The sequence below is a fragment of the Aristolochia californica genome, unplaced genomic scaffold (assembly GCF_029961685.1).
Source record: "Aristolochia californica isolate CCGP_79_NKW_82.1479 unplaced genomic scaffold, dmAriCali1.0.hap1 SCAF_14, whole genome shotgun sequence".
Lineage (NCBI taxonomy): Eukaryota > Viridiplantae > Streptophyta > Magnoliopsida > Piperales > Aristolochiaceae > Aristolochia > Aristolochia californica.
Genome location: NW_027181815.1, coordinates 8,298,031 through 8,314,352, shown reverse-complemented (window position 1 = coordinate 8,314,352; position 16,322 = coordinate 8,298,031). Strand labels below are relative to the sequence as shown.

General features: G+C 39.8%; 2 protein-coding genes across 5 annotated transcripts in view; one reads left to right on the top strand and one right to left on the bottom strand.

Annotated features, from left to right (window-relative positions):
- Positions 1-13,356, top strand: part of LOC137950873 (uncharacterized) — a 125,189-nt gene extending 111,833 nt beyond the window's left edge. For all 4 annotated transcript variants that reach the window (XM_068797529.1, XM_068797530.1, XM_068797531.1 and 1 more), the window contains 4 exons: positions 2,573-2,688; positions 11,146-11,231; positions 12,271-12,370; positions 12,771-13,356. In XM_068797529.1, the coding sequence (XP_068653630.1) occupies positions 2,573-2,688; positions 11,146-11,231; positions 12,271-12,370; positions 12,771-12,836 (368 nt within the window). In that variant the 3' untranslated portion in view covers positions 12,837-13,356. The remainder of the gene's footprint in view (positions 1-2,572; positions 2,689-11,145; positions 11,232-12,270; positions 12,371-12,770) is intronic.
- A 1,104-nt stretch (positions 13,357-14,460) lies between these two features.
- LOC137950105 (DNA mismatch repair protein MSH7) overlaps positions 14,461-16,322 on the bottom strand; it is a 51,050-nt gene continuing 49,188 nt past the window's right edge. Inside the window, exon 17 of the mRNA XM_068796487.1 lies at positions 14,461-15,280. Within this exon, the coding sequence (XP_068652588.1) occupies positions 14,804-15,280 (477 nt within the window). The 3' untranslated portion in view covers positions 14,461-14,803. The remainder of the gene's footprint in view (positions 15,281-16,322) is intronic.

Genomic DNA, 16,322 nt, shown 5'->3' with positions numbered 1-16,322 from the left:
CAAGAGAGGTCTCTAGCCACTCTATACAGCCCCGGGAAGTCCTCCGAGAGCGAGCGGGGGCCGCACCATTCATCCGACCAAAAAAGGAGGTTCCTTCCATTGCCCATGTGAAACAAGGTAGCATCTCTGAATACTGGGAGGAGCTTATAAATTGATTTCCATATCGGGGATAGGAGGCGAGAGGCACCACCCTCTCTCCACCAGGCACCCGAAAACTGAAAGTAAAATTTGACCATATTCCTCCATAGACTGTTATGCTTGATGTTATAGTTCCAAATCCATTTGAGCATAAGAGCTTTGTTCATTTCCTTTGTAGGCCGGATGCCTAATCCTCCCCTATTATGAGGCATGCAAATATCCTTCCAACTAACCAAGTGGTATCTGAAGTGTCTTTTGATCCTCTCCAGAGATATCGCCGACGGATAGCGTCAATTTTGGAGCAAACGAAGGTCGGACAATGCATAAACGATAGCAAATAATTTGGCAGCCTTGCCAAACAAGACTTGATTAGAGTGAGACGCCCACTGTAGATAGGAGCTTACCCCTCCAAGTGGCTAGCCTCTTTTCAAATTTTTCAGTGAGGGGGGACCAAAGTGACGCCGAAGGCCGAGAATCAAAAAAAGTGGGAGCCCAAGACATGTAGCTGGCAGATTTCCCACAAAGCATCCCAAGTAGTCCGCCATATCCCAAAGCCCAGCTGGATCGATGTGGTAGCCTAGAAGAGTGGTTTTTTCCCAGTTTATGTTCTGACCAAAAGCCAATTCAAATAATCCCAAAACAGCACGTAATTTTTTGATCTAATCTATAGTACCAACCCCGAAGCAAATAGTATCATCTTCAAATTAGAGGATCGGAATATCAAAGGTTGTGCAATATGTCGTGGGGAAGAGTCATCCCATGTTCTTGACCGAGTAAATCGAGGATAGATATTCTGCTACCACATTGAAGAGCAAGGGGGAAAGGGGGTCTCCCTGTCTGATTCCCTTGGTTCCCTTAAAATACCCACAAACTGTTCTGTTGAGAAGGACGGAGTAACTTGCAAAGGAGATGCAACTTTGGATCCAGAAGTGTCATTTTTCCCCGAATCTCATCTTCCCCAGGAGGGTGTCCAGAAACTTCCAGTTAACTCTGTCAAATGCTTTTTCAAAGTCAAGCTTGAGGACAAATCTAGGGAGCTTGAGAACCTTGAAGTGGTGGATGACATGCCATGGCCGAATCAAGAATGTTCCTTCCCTTAATAAAAGCACTCAGGCCATGGTGAATGGCAATAGGGAGAACCGCCCTGAGGTGATTAGCAAGGAGGCGCGCAATCACCTTATATGCACTGGTGGTGAGACTGGTCGGCTAGAAGTCGGATGAGAGCTCTGCTCCATCTTTTTTAGGGATGAGGGCAATGAACAAGTCTCCAATGCTCCTATATCTGATGTCATGCTGATAAAAGGAGCGGGCCATACCGGAAATGTCATCTCTGATGAAGGGCAAACAGCGGCGATAAAATTCCCTGTTGAATCCGTCCAAGCCCGGAGCCCGATCCAGAGGAAGACCAAGGGCTGCAATTTCAATTTCCCGGCTGGTGAAGGGGAGCTCGATGAGGCTTGCTACAACTGATGGAATAACCTGGAGGTGAACACTTTGGAAGAAAGGGCGGACTGGCTGGTGATCAAAGTATAAATCTGCAAAAAAAATCACATATGAATCTGAAATGAGGATTCGGTCCGAGGTGGTCTCACCATTGACGCTGAGCATGGTGATGTGGTTGGCCCTTCTTCGTGCAGAGACGACTGCATGGAAGAATTTAGTATTAGCATCCCCATCGGAGAGCCATTTGAATCTTGCACGTTACTTCCAGTGCACTAGCTCGTTGTGGGCTAAGGACTACAATTGCCCTGGAAGGGTATACCTCTAGTGCAATGTCTGTGGCAAATTCCAAAATGGGTATCAACTATAATCAGCCAATGATCAGAGACGACTCGGTTGAGCACTTTGCCACAGACATTGCTGTAGAACTGAACCCAATCATTGCTGGCTAAGAAGCGGTCAATCTTGGAGAGGACAGGGGCTGTCTGCCATTTGACCAAGTGTAGGTCTTCCCAAATAGGGTAATCTCGTCCAGGTCCCAACTGCCAATAAAATCAGCAAAAAGTCTCATGGAGGTTGTGATTCTCCGGGACGGCGGGGATTTCTCATGGCAAAAGCAAGTAGCATTGAAGTCGCCCGCAAGCATCATAGGAATAGGCCACATCTGACAAGTCTTCAATAGGTCATCCCAAAAAAGGTGGCGCTCGTGGTGTTTGGTAGGGCCGTAAACACCTACTAGGCACCAAAATGCTAGTTTTAGTAATATATTAGGATGACACACAAACAGATCCATACCACAACAGTTACAAGATTGATCCAGACAAGAAAGTTGGGTTTGCAGCTAGCTGCAGCAATGATTGTTGTTTTCTTTATTTTCTATTTGGTTGCTCAATTGTATTTTTTTTTTTCCCACTGTACATCTGGCTTCTCTTTTTTCCTTCTTCAGCAGAACATTCTCGTTGAAGTTCTTTTGATACCAAAACAATATTTGCAGCTGTTGATATCTATGCTGGTGTAGCAGCATCACTTGCTGAGAGAAAGAAAGGTGGTCAGTTGACCGAGTTCTTTAGGAATATTAAAGGCACTATAGATGATGATGACTGGGACCAGGTAAACCATTTCCCTTTTTATTTGACTGGTAACTTTTTCCCTACTTGTATTTTGGAAACATACAATTGCATCTCTCTCTCTCTCTCTCTCTCTCTCTCTCTCTCTCTCTCTCTCTCTCTCTCTACATACAGTATACTATATTGTGGGCTTAGAATTAGGGGTGTAAACAGAACAGGCAGAACAGGTAAGGGGTATTTGGTTACCGATTCTATCTCCCTTACATTTATTTTGTTACTCTCTTCGATCAATATAGAATAAGCTATTCATTATCTATTTGGGTAAATGGGTAAATAAATGGATAAAACAAAATATTTTGAGAAAAATATTATAAAAACTAAATTATTCATACAAACAATAGCATTAATAAAAAAATATTGTTAATGTATATAAAGATCAGAGAAAATGGAGTGGGTCCATCACTCCTTGGTCCACGTAGCAATATTTTTCTCCTAATTTTCAAAAAAGAAAATGGTGAAAGGAGATGAACCTTCCCCCGCATGATGACCCTTTGGGGGGAGCACCCACCCATTTTGCTTTCTTTCTATTCAGCCATGCGAGGGAGGAGGAAAGACCTTGCCTCCCTTTTTCTTCTAGATCTTTGTTTTTCGATATTCAAAAGAAAAGGATTGGTCCTCAGTCATTGAGCGGCGATTGTCCACTTGGAAGGGTAGGATGCTCTCTAAGGCGGGCAGACTGATTCTCCTCAATTCGTGCCTTGCGAGTATCCCAAACTATTTTCTCTCTTTCCTATCATGCCCCGCCTCCATCAGTCGGCACATTGACATGATCAAGAGACGTTTCCTATGGCGTGGCACTGGAGTTGAGTTCCGTTACCACCTTGTCAGTTGGGATGATGTTTGTATGCCGAAGTCCTTGGCGGTTTTGGGATCAGACGCACCAAGGAATTGGGTCAAGCCTTGCTCCTCAAATGGTTCTGGAAACTCAACTCCCCCTCGGGAGCATCCTAGAAGCCTATGGTGGCCTCTAAGCTTCAGCGTCTTGGTGATAGATGGATAACCGATGGCAGCAAACACCACCTACTCCTATCTGGAAAGCCATGTTTCATCTGTTTGCCACATTTCGTGATGCTATTAGGTTCTTCCTTGGGGATGGCTCTAGCCTTCGCTTTTGGACGGATTGGTGGTCGGATGATGGTCCTCTTGCCTCTTCCGACCCAGTTCTCTTTCAGATCGCCTCTTGTTGTGACCTCTCGGACTCTGATGCGTGGAGGAACGACTCCTAGGTTCTCTGCCTGAGACGAGGCCTTACTGATGTGGAGGCCATATCTGTTTGTAATATGATTGATGGACTTGGTAGTGTTAAGATTTGTCCTCTAGTGACTGACTGGCTAATCTGGCTCCCTCATGACAGCGGGCTCTTCCCTGTCTCCTCGGCCTATCGTCACCTTATGGGTTGGACACAGCCTCCTGCCCCTCACCAAACTGCTCCGAAGGTGAATTTTTTCCTCTGGAGTGTCAGAGTTACGTGGTTCCGGTCCACCTAGGTTAGGTTCCGTCCACCCCTGGTCCACCTGGGTTAAGTACTCTGCTTTTCGCACTTAACAAACCGGTCTTTTAGGTTGTATTGGCTAGGCGTTTGACATGGTATCAGAGTTGGGCACCACGTTCCGCATTCGAATCCTGGCGGAAGCGGTAGGGAACGGGAACTGTGGGTGTCGGAGTTAGGTGGTTCCGGTCCACCTTGGTTAGGTTCCGTCCACCCCTGGTCCACCTGGGTTAAGTACTCTGCTTTTTGCACTTAACAGACCGGTCTTTAGGGTTGTATTGGCTAGGCGTTTGACATGGAGTGCCTGCCGCAACAGAATTCTAACTGCTAACAATCTTATCAAACGTGGAAATACTGCTCCTGACCCTCTATGTACCCTCTGTGGGGTAGAAATCAAGACCATCAATCACCTTCTCCTCCATTGTGTTTTTGCCTGGAAGGTATGGACCTCTATGATTGACAGCATGGGCCTCAATTTCTGCATTCCCCTAACCTGAGCACCATGTGTCGTTTCTCATCTAGTACTTGTCTCCCCAACCTCGGTAAGCTTTTGTTTGCTGCTTGTGTCGCTTACATTCCCTGGTGCCTTTGGACTAAAAGGAATTCTAGACGGTTTAATCGTGCTTTGCGTTCTGCCACTGAGATGATCTGCACTGCTATAGGCCTTATCTCTACCTGGATTCGCACTCGGAAAGAATTTGGTTGTCTATCATGTACCCCTTTCCACACCAACTAGATGATTATTGCTCAGATGTCCATTCCCCCAGCGCCCCGCCAAGTAGATATTTGGAAGCCTCCCCCCACCGGATATTACAAGCTCAACTTTGACAGCAGCGCTTTTGGGAATCCGGGTTCTACTGGCTTTGGGGGGATGATTTTTTATCCTAGAGGAATAGCTATTATGTCATACTCTGGTCCTCTCGGCACTGCAGACTCGACCACTATTGAGCTCTCTGGCCTCCTCCACGAGCTTCACATCTACCAGGATCGCTTCAGAGGTCCACTTATCGTGGAGCATGACTCCAAAGTCGTCATTTGATGGTGCTCCACCGCCTCCTTACCCTCGTGGCGTCACTGGCAGTTTTTTCTTGATATTATGGACATTGTTTCCACTACCTCTTGTACTTGGTCCCATGTTCTTAGATCCGCCAATTCGGCTGCTGATTTGTGTGCTAAATTTGGTCCATCCCTGCAATCTCTTGTTGTTAGGAGAGGCCTCCTTGATGTATTCTTTTTCTTTCCCTCGTAATAGAATCATCACCGTTTCAAAAAAAAAAAGGGTTGGCTACTGCCTCCCCCATTGTTGGCTGGTGTGCCTAACAAAGGTAATACCTACCTCTTTAAACTCCACATAAGAATAAAGAAAAATTCCAAGATCAGCAAATCCTGTGGCTGATGTTTTAACCAAGCAAGGAGCCTCCTTGCAATCACTTGTTGTTAGGAGTTAGCTCCTCCTTTTTGTTCTCTTAATAAAATCACGTTTCATCAAAAAAATAATAAGAAGAAGAACAAAGACAAATTAAAATAATTTTGTATATAAAAATGTGCTAAGTTGTATAATGATAGTTGACAAGGAAGATAATGAGATTGGATTAAGGATTAGGAGACAATGTTAGGGTTTTGTAAGCTATCTTTTTTGAATTTAACTGTTAAGAAATGTGATATAGGAGATTGAGAGAAGAAAGGAAGAGGAAAAAGGACGAAGAAGATGTTGGAAGAGAGCCAAAGAGGAGCTCTCATAAGGGATTAGAATTCGACTCCTGATGCCTTTTATTCACTTAATTGAGTTTGAGGTACAATGATATATACCCTCTTACACTTAACTACTCATAACTTCCAATCTAGACATCTAAATTACATAAAAATTGGACCATAGAGACATCTAAACGTGTTGAGCAAGATAATACCCTCACTGATAAAAACCCCTTTTTACGTGACCCTTTTAAATTCCTTAATATTCTCTGTGCAGTCTCTAAATGTAGTTTACATGCATGCTCTATGAATTGGCTGACCACACTCATAGAAAAATATATATTAGGACGAGTGATTGTAGCATTCATTTTTTCTACTAGTCAGTGATATATTGTTTTGTCCTTGAGTTCATCACTACTTACATCATGAAGATCATGACTGACTTCCATGGGTATCTCCACTGGTTTTGCACCAAACAGACCATATTCTTGTAACATACTTCTTATGTGTTAATACAAGCCCTGCCTTGCTTCTAGCAACTTCAATTCCAAGGAAATATTTTAAAGAACCCAGATCTTTGGTCTTGAAATGTTTAGCAAGGTACTTCTTTACCTCTTCAATGCCCTTCATATCACTTCCTGATAAAACATTATTATCAATATACACTAGTAGCACCACAATCCCTAATGACCACTTTATAACAAAGAGAGAGTGATCAAAATGGCTCCGAGAGAATCTAAGGGACATGACTACCTGGTTGAATGTTGTAAATTATACCCTAGGGTTCTATTTAAGTTCACATATTGTCTTCTTTAGTTTGCACACCTTTCCAATCTCCCCATAAGCAAGATACCCTAGAGGATACTCCATATTGATCTCTTCTTCTAAATCACCATATAAGAAGGCATTTTTAATGTCTAGTTGAAAGACTAGCCCACCCAAGTTAACTGCAATAGACACTAGAATACTGACAGGAGCCAACTGGCTACTAGTGAGAAAATCTCAAATATATCAATGTTGTAGGTGTGACTATACCCCTTGGCAACTAACAAAGCTTTATATCCCTTAATGGAACCATACGCTCTGTATTTCACAGTGTAACCCAGCGAAATCCTACAACGCATGTCATACAAAACTCATGTACATTTGTCACATAAAACCTTCATCTCAATATCCATAGCCTACTTCCATTGAGAAAATATCCTGTACAAAAGAAGGAATGATCTAGGAAGACTAAAGATAAAGCAAATAGTTTGTACCGGTTAAACAAGGAATCAAAAGACACATAATTGGATAACAGATGTTGAATAAACATACTAATACCTTTAGGAAGAGCAATAGAGAGATGTAAACCAATGACCTCAAGATCTATAGGCGAAGAGGATTCTGGAATAGGCAAGAGAGGGAACTTTTTCTCGGTGCTGAGTGATTTTACCTTTGTTGATATACCTGCAAAGGCTTTTTTGGAGTAATAGCCTGTGATGGATTAGGAACATCCTCCATAGGAGCAGGAGCTACAATACTTGGACCTATGTAAGGCAGAATAACATCCACAGTAGATGAAGAGAAGAATGAAACATCTTCAAAAAATGTCACATCAGCAAATACAAATGTCTTCCTAGTGGCTGGACAAAAAGATTTGTCCCCCTCTATGACCGAGGGTACCCCAAAAACACATATTTAATTGCATGAGGAGACAGTTTATATGTAGGAGGACCAAATACATGGGCAAAACAGACACACTCAAAAAATGTGAGGGGATAAGAGGAAACAAAGTTGCAGATAATTTGGATAGGAATTTTACCTCCAAGAACTAAAAAAGCCATTTTGTTAATAAGGAACACACAGTAAGTATTGCATCACCCCAATATGACTTGGGAACATTCATATGATAAGCATTATGCATGTAACGTATAAGAGATAAAGATTTTTACATTTTGTTACTCCATTCTGTTGTGGAGTAAAGACACATGGCGACTGATGAATGATGCCATGATTCTGACTGAAATTATCAAACTTCTGATTCATAAATTCTAATCTATTGTCAATACAAAAAATATGAAAAGAAGTATTGAACTGGGTTTTGATTTCATTATAAAAGTTTTGAAATACTTCAAATACTTTTGATTTCTCCCATAAGAGATACCCAAGTAGTACAGCTAAAGTCATCAATAACCGAAACAAAATATTTATAACTAAAGATACTGAACATAGGAAAAGGTCCCCATTCATCTGAATGAACAACCTCAAACAAACTACTACTCTTTGTTTGGCTTAAGGGAAACGTAGTCTGATGATGTTTGCTCAGTCGATATGAGTCACACTGAAATAAACTTGAAGGAAAAGCATAAAATAGTTGAACTAACATTGCTAGGGAAGGATGTCCTAACCGTAAGTGCCACTGGAAGGGTGAAATTGCGTCATGAAGAGTAGATGAAGGAAGTTGTTGGTGGCCTTCCAGGTGATATAGTCCGCCTCTTTCATGCATGGAACCAATCATACTCCTCATCATGAAATGTTGAAACACACAATGAAAATGATAGAAAGTCATTGAGCGATTCATAGATTTTGGAACCTAACTAACAACAAATGGAATTCAAGTTTTCTCTAGCCGGCTCACGGGCCCACTCTGCATCGAAGGAGACTCAAAGATTGTCATTAACTGGTGTGCAAACTCCATCAGACCTCCGTGGCGTCACTGGGACATGTACTCAGAAATTTGTAATTTAATTTCCCATTTGAATTGTATTTGGAAGCACGTACCTCGTTCTACCAATCATTTGGCAAACATTCAGGTTAAGGCAGGCATTTCACTCCAACACCTTGTTGTGGAGTAAGGCCCTCTTTCGTAGGTTTGTTTTCTACTACCCTCTTCTTTTAATAGTTTATACATGTCATTTCAAAACAAGACAACAAATTAAGTGGGAATTTAGGAACAAATAACATAGATTGAGGTGATGTAAATGGAGAAAATTGCACACTCCTTAAACTGAAGGCACTAACCCATCAGCGTGTGACGTGTTTAATAATTGAAGACTCCTTCAAGTCAATAAACAAAGATGGCATACCTGACATATCAGTGGAAGCTCCTGAGTTAATGATCCAGGAGGACGAAGGATGCACATATAAAGCTAACAGACCTGAACTGGCAATAGTTGTAAGAATTGTAGGCCAAGCTAAAAATACTGAGGAGGAAGCAATAGTCAATCGAGCAATACATTGGCAAGCTATTGTAATTCATCAAGGGCACCTGGTAAAATACCTACCACAGATCCAGTACAGGACTTGGTGCTATTATGAACTTGGGATTTTGCCTACACAGGGTTACCAACTCACTCAAGCACTTCTCTGAAAAATGATTCGTATAACCCTGTTAAAGGCAGTAGAAAGTGATGGGATGTCATCTAAGGCAAGTAACTAAGCCTTGACTGCATCAAAGTCCGGTCCCAGTCCATCCAAAAACTTAGCAACATGTAGCTGCCCCTGTTGCTTTACAAGTTCCTTTTCATTAGTAGTAAAAAGATGAAAGGTACTGATTTTTTTGCAAAATGCCTAATAATTCATTGTACTAATCAGAAACAGGTTTTGCACCTTGCTTAAGGCTGAACAATTTAGCATACAAATCGTAAACTCAAGATAGATTACTTTTCGTCGCATATAATGCTTCTAGAGACATCTACATTTCTTTGGCTGTCTCACAAATCATAATTTGATTCCTTAACTTGGAACCAATATTGTTCAGTAACCAAGTCATGACTTGCTATCCTCTACTTCCCAATCATCAATAAGTGAAACTAGCAGATCATCCCTAATAAACTTTGACTTCCGTTTGGCTTTGAGATGAATACAATTGATTCAGACCAAGTAAGGTAATTTTGTCCATTTAGCATTTTTATGGTAATTAAAATTGTATCTTTACCCTTAGAACCTCCAAATTCCCTTGAGGGGGTGATTATTTCACCAATTGGATATAAGCACATTTAGCCAAAACAACCAACTAGAAGCTTCACAAAAACAAGATACCTGGTAGACTATGTGGGCCCCACTTAACAAAACTAGGGTTTGATCAAAGATGTTCATGGAAATCAATAATATATATTAAGTATGAAATTTATGTAAATCCAGCGTTAAGTCAGCAAAAAAGGAGCACAAAATGGCTGGCATCAGCATGCAAGAGGATGCAGACACCAGTCACTTTATGGAGTGCGCCCATGATAGATGGGTTAATCCCAAGTCAAAAAACCTTTTTGGGCTCTTAAGTAAACATAGAACTTCTCAATAGATAGTAGCAACCATCAACCTTAAGAGTTATGACAGGAAAAGATTCAAAAACCTCAAACATTGAGTCGCAAGCAATATCCGAATCTAAAATCCCCTTTTCTGAGAAGGTGCTGGGTTCAATAGAGGAAGATGAAGCGCTTCACGGGCTTGAAATCAGGACCCTACTGCTCAAATACCATGTTAAGAAATGAGATATAGAAGTTTGAGAAAAGAAAAGAAGAGGAAGTGGAAGCAGGAAATAGAAGATGCTGGAAGAGAGCCAGAGAGGACTTCTCATTCGGAATCAGAATTCAGCCCCTGATGCCTTTTATTCACTGAAGTGAGATTAAATACAAATTGGATTATGGAGACATCTAAACATGCTGAGCAAGATTGTATCCTCAGTGCTAAGTACATACTATGTAAAAAGACCAAACTGCCCCTTGTACTACTTCCTAACAATCATAATTATAAATTCTTTTAAATATTTTTCAGGTAATCGAGTAGTGGATATGGAATAACCATTATCCATATCATCTTTATTTATTAAACGATAAACTGGTAAATGGGTAATGTTACCTAAATGTTTAAATGGGTAAGGATGTTTACTCCGTATCCATTTATAAGTGGCCGAAACAGATGCATCATCAGGTAAATGGATAAAATTGCCACCCCTTCTTACAATGATTTCACTGTCAATAGCAGATTTTTTGTCTGTATTTTTCTAAAAACAATGTGCTCAAACAAGTGCATAAATAAGGCTGTTTGTTATTTGTGTATATATCGTCCATAGATACATTCCTGAATAGTGGCAAAGAGATTCATCCATAGTAATTTCTTTTGAATGTAAACGTTTGCAGTTCCTGGCTTTTTTATTCTTAAACAAAAAAAAACAAAAAAAAAAAAAATCCTTGGGTCAGCTTCTTAGAGCCATTAGCATTTCTTTAAAACATGTTGCAGTGTTTATCTATATTAATATAGTTTTCTCTTTGAATATAGGTGTTGGGTGCAGCTATTAATGTATATGCCAACAGGCATAAGGAGCGACCTGACCGGCTCATTGATATGCTAACAAGCAGTCATAGGTAATGATCACATGTTATCGAAATTTCTACATTTCATGATTTTATTCTGGAAAGAGAATCTCATGATTTTGATGCCAATATTCTAACACTAACGTGATGTCAACTTGGTAAATAGATTATTGATTTTTTAGTTGTGTGATAATCTAATTGAAAAGAGCATGGATGTTGGGATAATATATAGAATCTCTTGAATAGTATATAATGTTTTATTAAGGCAAAATGAAATGGAGAGGACTTAATTTAGTGTGCTTGAAAACTAGATTTTCCACCTAATCTCTCACTTGGGGAAAGAAAACCATTGGAAGATTTTGAAGTGATACTTATATGTTTGGCTGAATCTGCAAAAGAAAGATTGAAAAGGATCAGATGTCTACGAAGGACCTGGATGCATTTTTTACTTCACAATCAAAAGCATATTAATATAGGCTACTTGAGCTATATATTATTGCAAAATTTTGCCTGGATTAGTGTGAGCATGTGCCAGATGAAGGCAAATAACTCCGTGGTCAATAAGCTTCTTGTTGACTATCTTCTAGGGTCTTTCTTTCTCATTATCTGGAGTGTATCCTCTTCTAATCAACGTAATTCAGTAGAAAGAACATCCAACTGCTGCAATATGACCCACTAAGCTGAATTATTCATTGGCGAAGCTGAATATCATCATGCTTGAATAAAGTTTTCTTGTTTTTTTGAATGGTTTTTTAAAAAGAGTACCAAAGAAGAATGTAACCTACAACCAGAGTTCTTGCCATATGATTAGAGATTTCTGCGTGCTAATTGGCATGCATCTATGAAGGAATTTCTCCCAAATAAAAGGTTTACAAAAGCCTTTAAATTTCTTCAAAGGTCCATACTTCTCTGCAGTGCCAGCCAGTGGTATTTAGATATTTGTTCTACATTTTCACTCCTTTTGACATTTGTCACAAGAGATTTCATCTGGTTCCCTTTCCTTGTCATTCACTTTTTTTGTGTTGTGCTCTTTTCTGTTAGTGGTTGTTATTATGTCTTCTACTGAGCAGTTTTCAATTTGTCTCTACAGGAAGGTCTTGGCGTGTGTAGTTTGTGGTCGCCTGAAAAGTGCCTTCCAGATTGCTTCTCGTAGTGGAAGTGTGGCTGATGTGCAATACGTAGCCCATCAGGTTCTTTGCTGTCCCTAACCAAGTTTCTATTATGGTGATTCACGTTTGAGAGTCTCTTCCATCCTCTATATTTCATTATGAAGAAACCTTTCCTGCTACTGGGCTTCTGGGATTCAGTACTTAAAATGTTTTTGAGTAGCTATATAGTCTGATGGAGTTAAAAGTAATGATCCACTTCAATGTTAAAGCCTAGTACTGGGCTTTGGCAAACATTTGATAATTTGGGAAACAATCTGAAGTGTTAATGCACGACTCTCTTTAAAAACGTCAAACAGCAAATCTCATTATTCCTAGTTGATACACTATGATCATAACCATTGGCTTCCAGTATTAATGTTGGTGTGCACAAGATTTATCATTTTAACCCAGTTTTTGACTTGTTCCATTGCACATGTTGCAGGCCTTGCATGCGAATGCGCTTCCTGTACTTGATATGTGTAAGCAGTGGCTTGCTCAATACATGTAACCAACAAGGATTGGTATTTTTGCCGAAGTGGGTGATCATTGCATGTATAATATTGTAAAAAAAAAAAGGAAAAGGAAAGAAACCCACCTTTTGTTTGGGCCTTTGGTCAATGTCGACAGGAGGGGGTCTGGCTTGGAGGTGCAGGGTTGTGGGTGAGGGGAGGGAGATGTGGTGTGAGTTCTGGATTCAGGTCCCACCGGGTAAAAGCATTGTAAAAAAGCCCTGAGATAAGATTAAAAGGCCTCTGAAGTTGGTTTTTGTGCTTTTAATCACTCAGGTTAAATTGTAAAAGTGCATGCAATCTGAATCAATCCAGAACGACAACACAAGGCAAAACAGTGACTCATGAGTCTATCTCGTATTTTATGCCAGCTATAATTGGGCTCAAGAGAAAAGGTCGCCAGGATGTTGGATGCTTTAAAACTGCCATATTTCTGTTCTACTTCAATGTCTTGTTATTTTTATACTCATCTAGACGCAGTATAATCTGGAAGTATATAACTGAAGGCAAGCTAGTGTCACGGAGTAAAAGATAAATTAAAATATGTTCATTCTTATAGCTTATAATAGACATTGCTTTGCTGCTGATGCCGAATTTGGATTCAGTTCGCCGATTCCAAATGATGACTGGCTGAGGAACCCCAAAAAGGAGATGATTTGTCTCTGCGAGCTCAGGGAGTTGTATATTTTGATAACTGCTCTTTGTCTCTATGAATTTAGATTTGTGATCCATAACCAAGAAACTTCTTTCAGCTTTTCTTAAAGATATAGATTTTCCAAGTAAAAACACCAACAAGGTTTAAGAACGTGTCCAAAATTATATAAATTGCTCTATATAGATACTATAATCACCAAAGGATTAATCCATGAGACAAATTAAAAGCAATTAAAGATGGGTAAATAATGAGTTCAACCGTATCCCATTTATAAAGCAAATTAGAATAGTCCGTATACCACAAGGATAAATGTAGAGGGGGTTCTTGTTCCCTAATCTGCATACGAGTTAACACAAGTTAATAAACACAACTTATGGTTAACTCGTGCCAATCGACATGTTTTGTGTCAAGTAAAATAAGTTTAATCATGTCTCATCTTTTAATAAAGAAAATTTAAGATACACTCATAGACACTGCTTATAGCACCAACCAAGTGAAAACATTTTAATGTAAGCGAATGAAAAATTTTCCTAAATGCACATCATGTTTGCTAACATTATCAATGAAATATGAAACATGGAACGATATATCACAATATGATAAAAATGACTAAGTTGTTTGCTCACTTTCAAACTAATGGGATAATAGAATTAATGCTATCTAGGAAGCTAATGACCCATCCACGATGAGCTCGGGCAAGTTACTTGGTAGACGACTAATATGTGATGTCATCAGTATAATCTCAATTTATGAGGACAGAAAGAATAAAACACTTGCTCTAAAATATTAGTCCATCTAAGTGACGAACGAAGTGATCTTGACCTTGACGAAATTGCCGTTATAACAATAAAATCAGAAGATTCATGTGGAACAAGAATATGGAATGGAAAGTGTAGCACTACAGGGAAATGTTCATAAGGATACTAAAAAGGAAATACCTGGAGTTTGCTGCTCTTTCCACACGGATTTTAAGGAATTTCAAATATATCCACAAAATAAGTATAATCCACCTTGGACACAACCACAATAGCGTTAGCTCCGATGCAACTTCTTTTGACAAACCTAAACTGGACTACACATGCGATTTGGATATTTAACTAAAAGATGTAGTCTTGTTCCAAAGTACCGAACCCGATTCAACGAGTCTACCCCTTATATCCATATGATGCAAAAACATTTGTGCTTCTTCATTTAAGCTTCTTTCTTTGTTTTCTTTACAAAATTACACGTGTTCTTCCATCAAAGCAAGACATGTATATAAACACTTTGAAAGCATCGGTAGTTCTAGTGATTTTGACAGTGAGACTCCTTTTATAACGCTGCTCGAGATTGACCTCTGATCTCATGCCAAAGACAAAGTAATGTATCCAATGCATCTTCGTTCAAAGAAGGGTTAGCGGTGATGCTTGAAAAGGAAAGTAAGGTCTTGAACCAATCCTCATGGAGGCTAGAAAACTGTGACCTACTCTCACTTGACCTGAAGTTTTCTCTGAGTGAAACTTTCATCGCTTGACTGGCTTTTGATGCAGCCTTCACCACCAATTCCGGTACGCCAGCCATGAGAGCCACCTGAAGACCATAGCTCTCTGGGCAGGCTCCTGGTGAAAGTCGATAGAGAAAAACAAGTTCCTGGTCACGGTTAGAAGTGATCCCAGAGTTCTGTTTGAATGCACATGCCATGTGCTGGAGGTCTACATGAGGATAAGAAGCAAATTCTTTTGCCAAAGGATGATAGTGAGTAGCAAACAGCAAGCGGCAGTGAACTTTTTCAATTAGATGCCGAAACACCTGGATGTGAGCATAAAAATAACAAAGAAAGTAAAATTAAAACCCTGGGACAAGTCCACTCAACTATCTCATAGCTGTTTTTACAAATATGACTTGATAATACAGTAAAAGCTAAACTGCACCATTGAAATATATTTAGCATTACCTACTGAACTTACCTACATTAAAGATTTATCAGAACAGTAAATAAATTCTCAGTTCCCTCTACACTCTTCCAGTATAATCATCAAAATCCTCTTTATACAAACAAAGGCAAAAAACTTACATTATTTTCCATATAATTGATTTTATGTTGTGAGAATTTCCACATCATAGTTTACTGAGGCCAAGCTGTCCTCATCTGTGGTTTGAGAATTTTTCAGTTCGTATCTTGTCCTTCACAGATAGAGAGCGATTTAGCTGAGATCATCAGTTGGCTCCGCTCGAAAGGACATCCACTTTAGTACATTTTCTTATGAGACATGACATGTTAAAAGTCAGGGATATTTTAGTAATTTTTTTATGAAAGGCAGATCTGTAAATTGTTAGACAAAAGGGTCCAGATTAGAGTATTGTGTGGTTATTGTGTAAATTATGTGGGTTTAGAAGGGTGTTTTATATACTCGCGTATTAAGTCCTTGAGTTAGGCACTGTTTAGTCTTTCTTGGAAAAAAAAAAAAAAAAAACTTGATAATTAAAACCTGATGGGGGGTCAACTTTTCCCCATCCAGATGACACTTCTCTCCTATTCTTCCTCTTTTCTCTTCAATTTTACTTTCTTACATGGTATCAAAACAATTCGTTATACAGATTCAAGCCTAAAGTCGAATTTCTCTCCTCCTAAAGGCTGTGAGTTCTTACAAGACTAGGATTTCTCAATTATCTTTTGCTGATTAAAATCAAATGCCAGTTTTTAATTCTTCTTTATGCTTTGGTTTCCAGCTAGTTCCATACCAAAAAGGAATTTGCTCCCCAGACCAGTGTCTCCCTTCAATGGAATTGGTGTCTTTAGACCCATATGGCAGGTCCTCAGAAGATTCCGATCATGGCAAAGAGGGAGCCT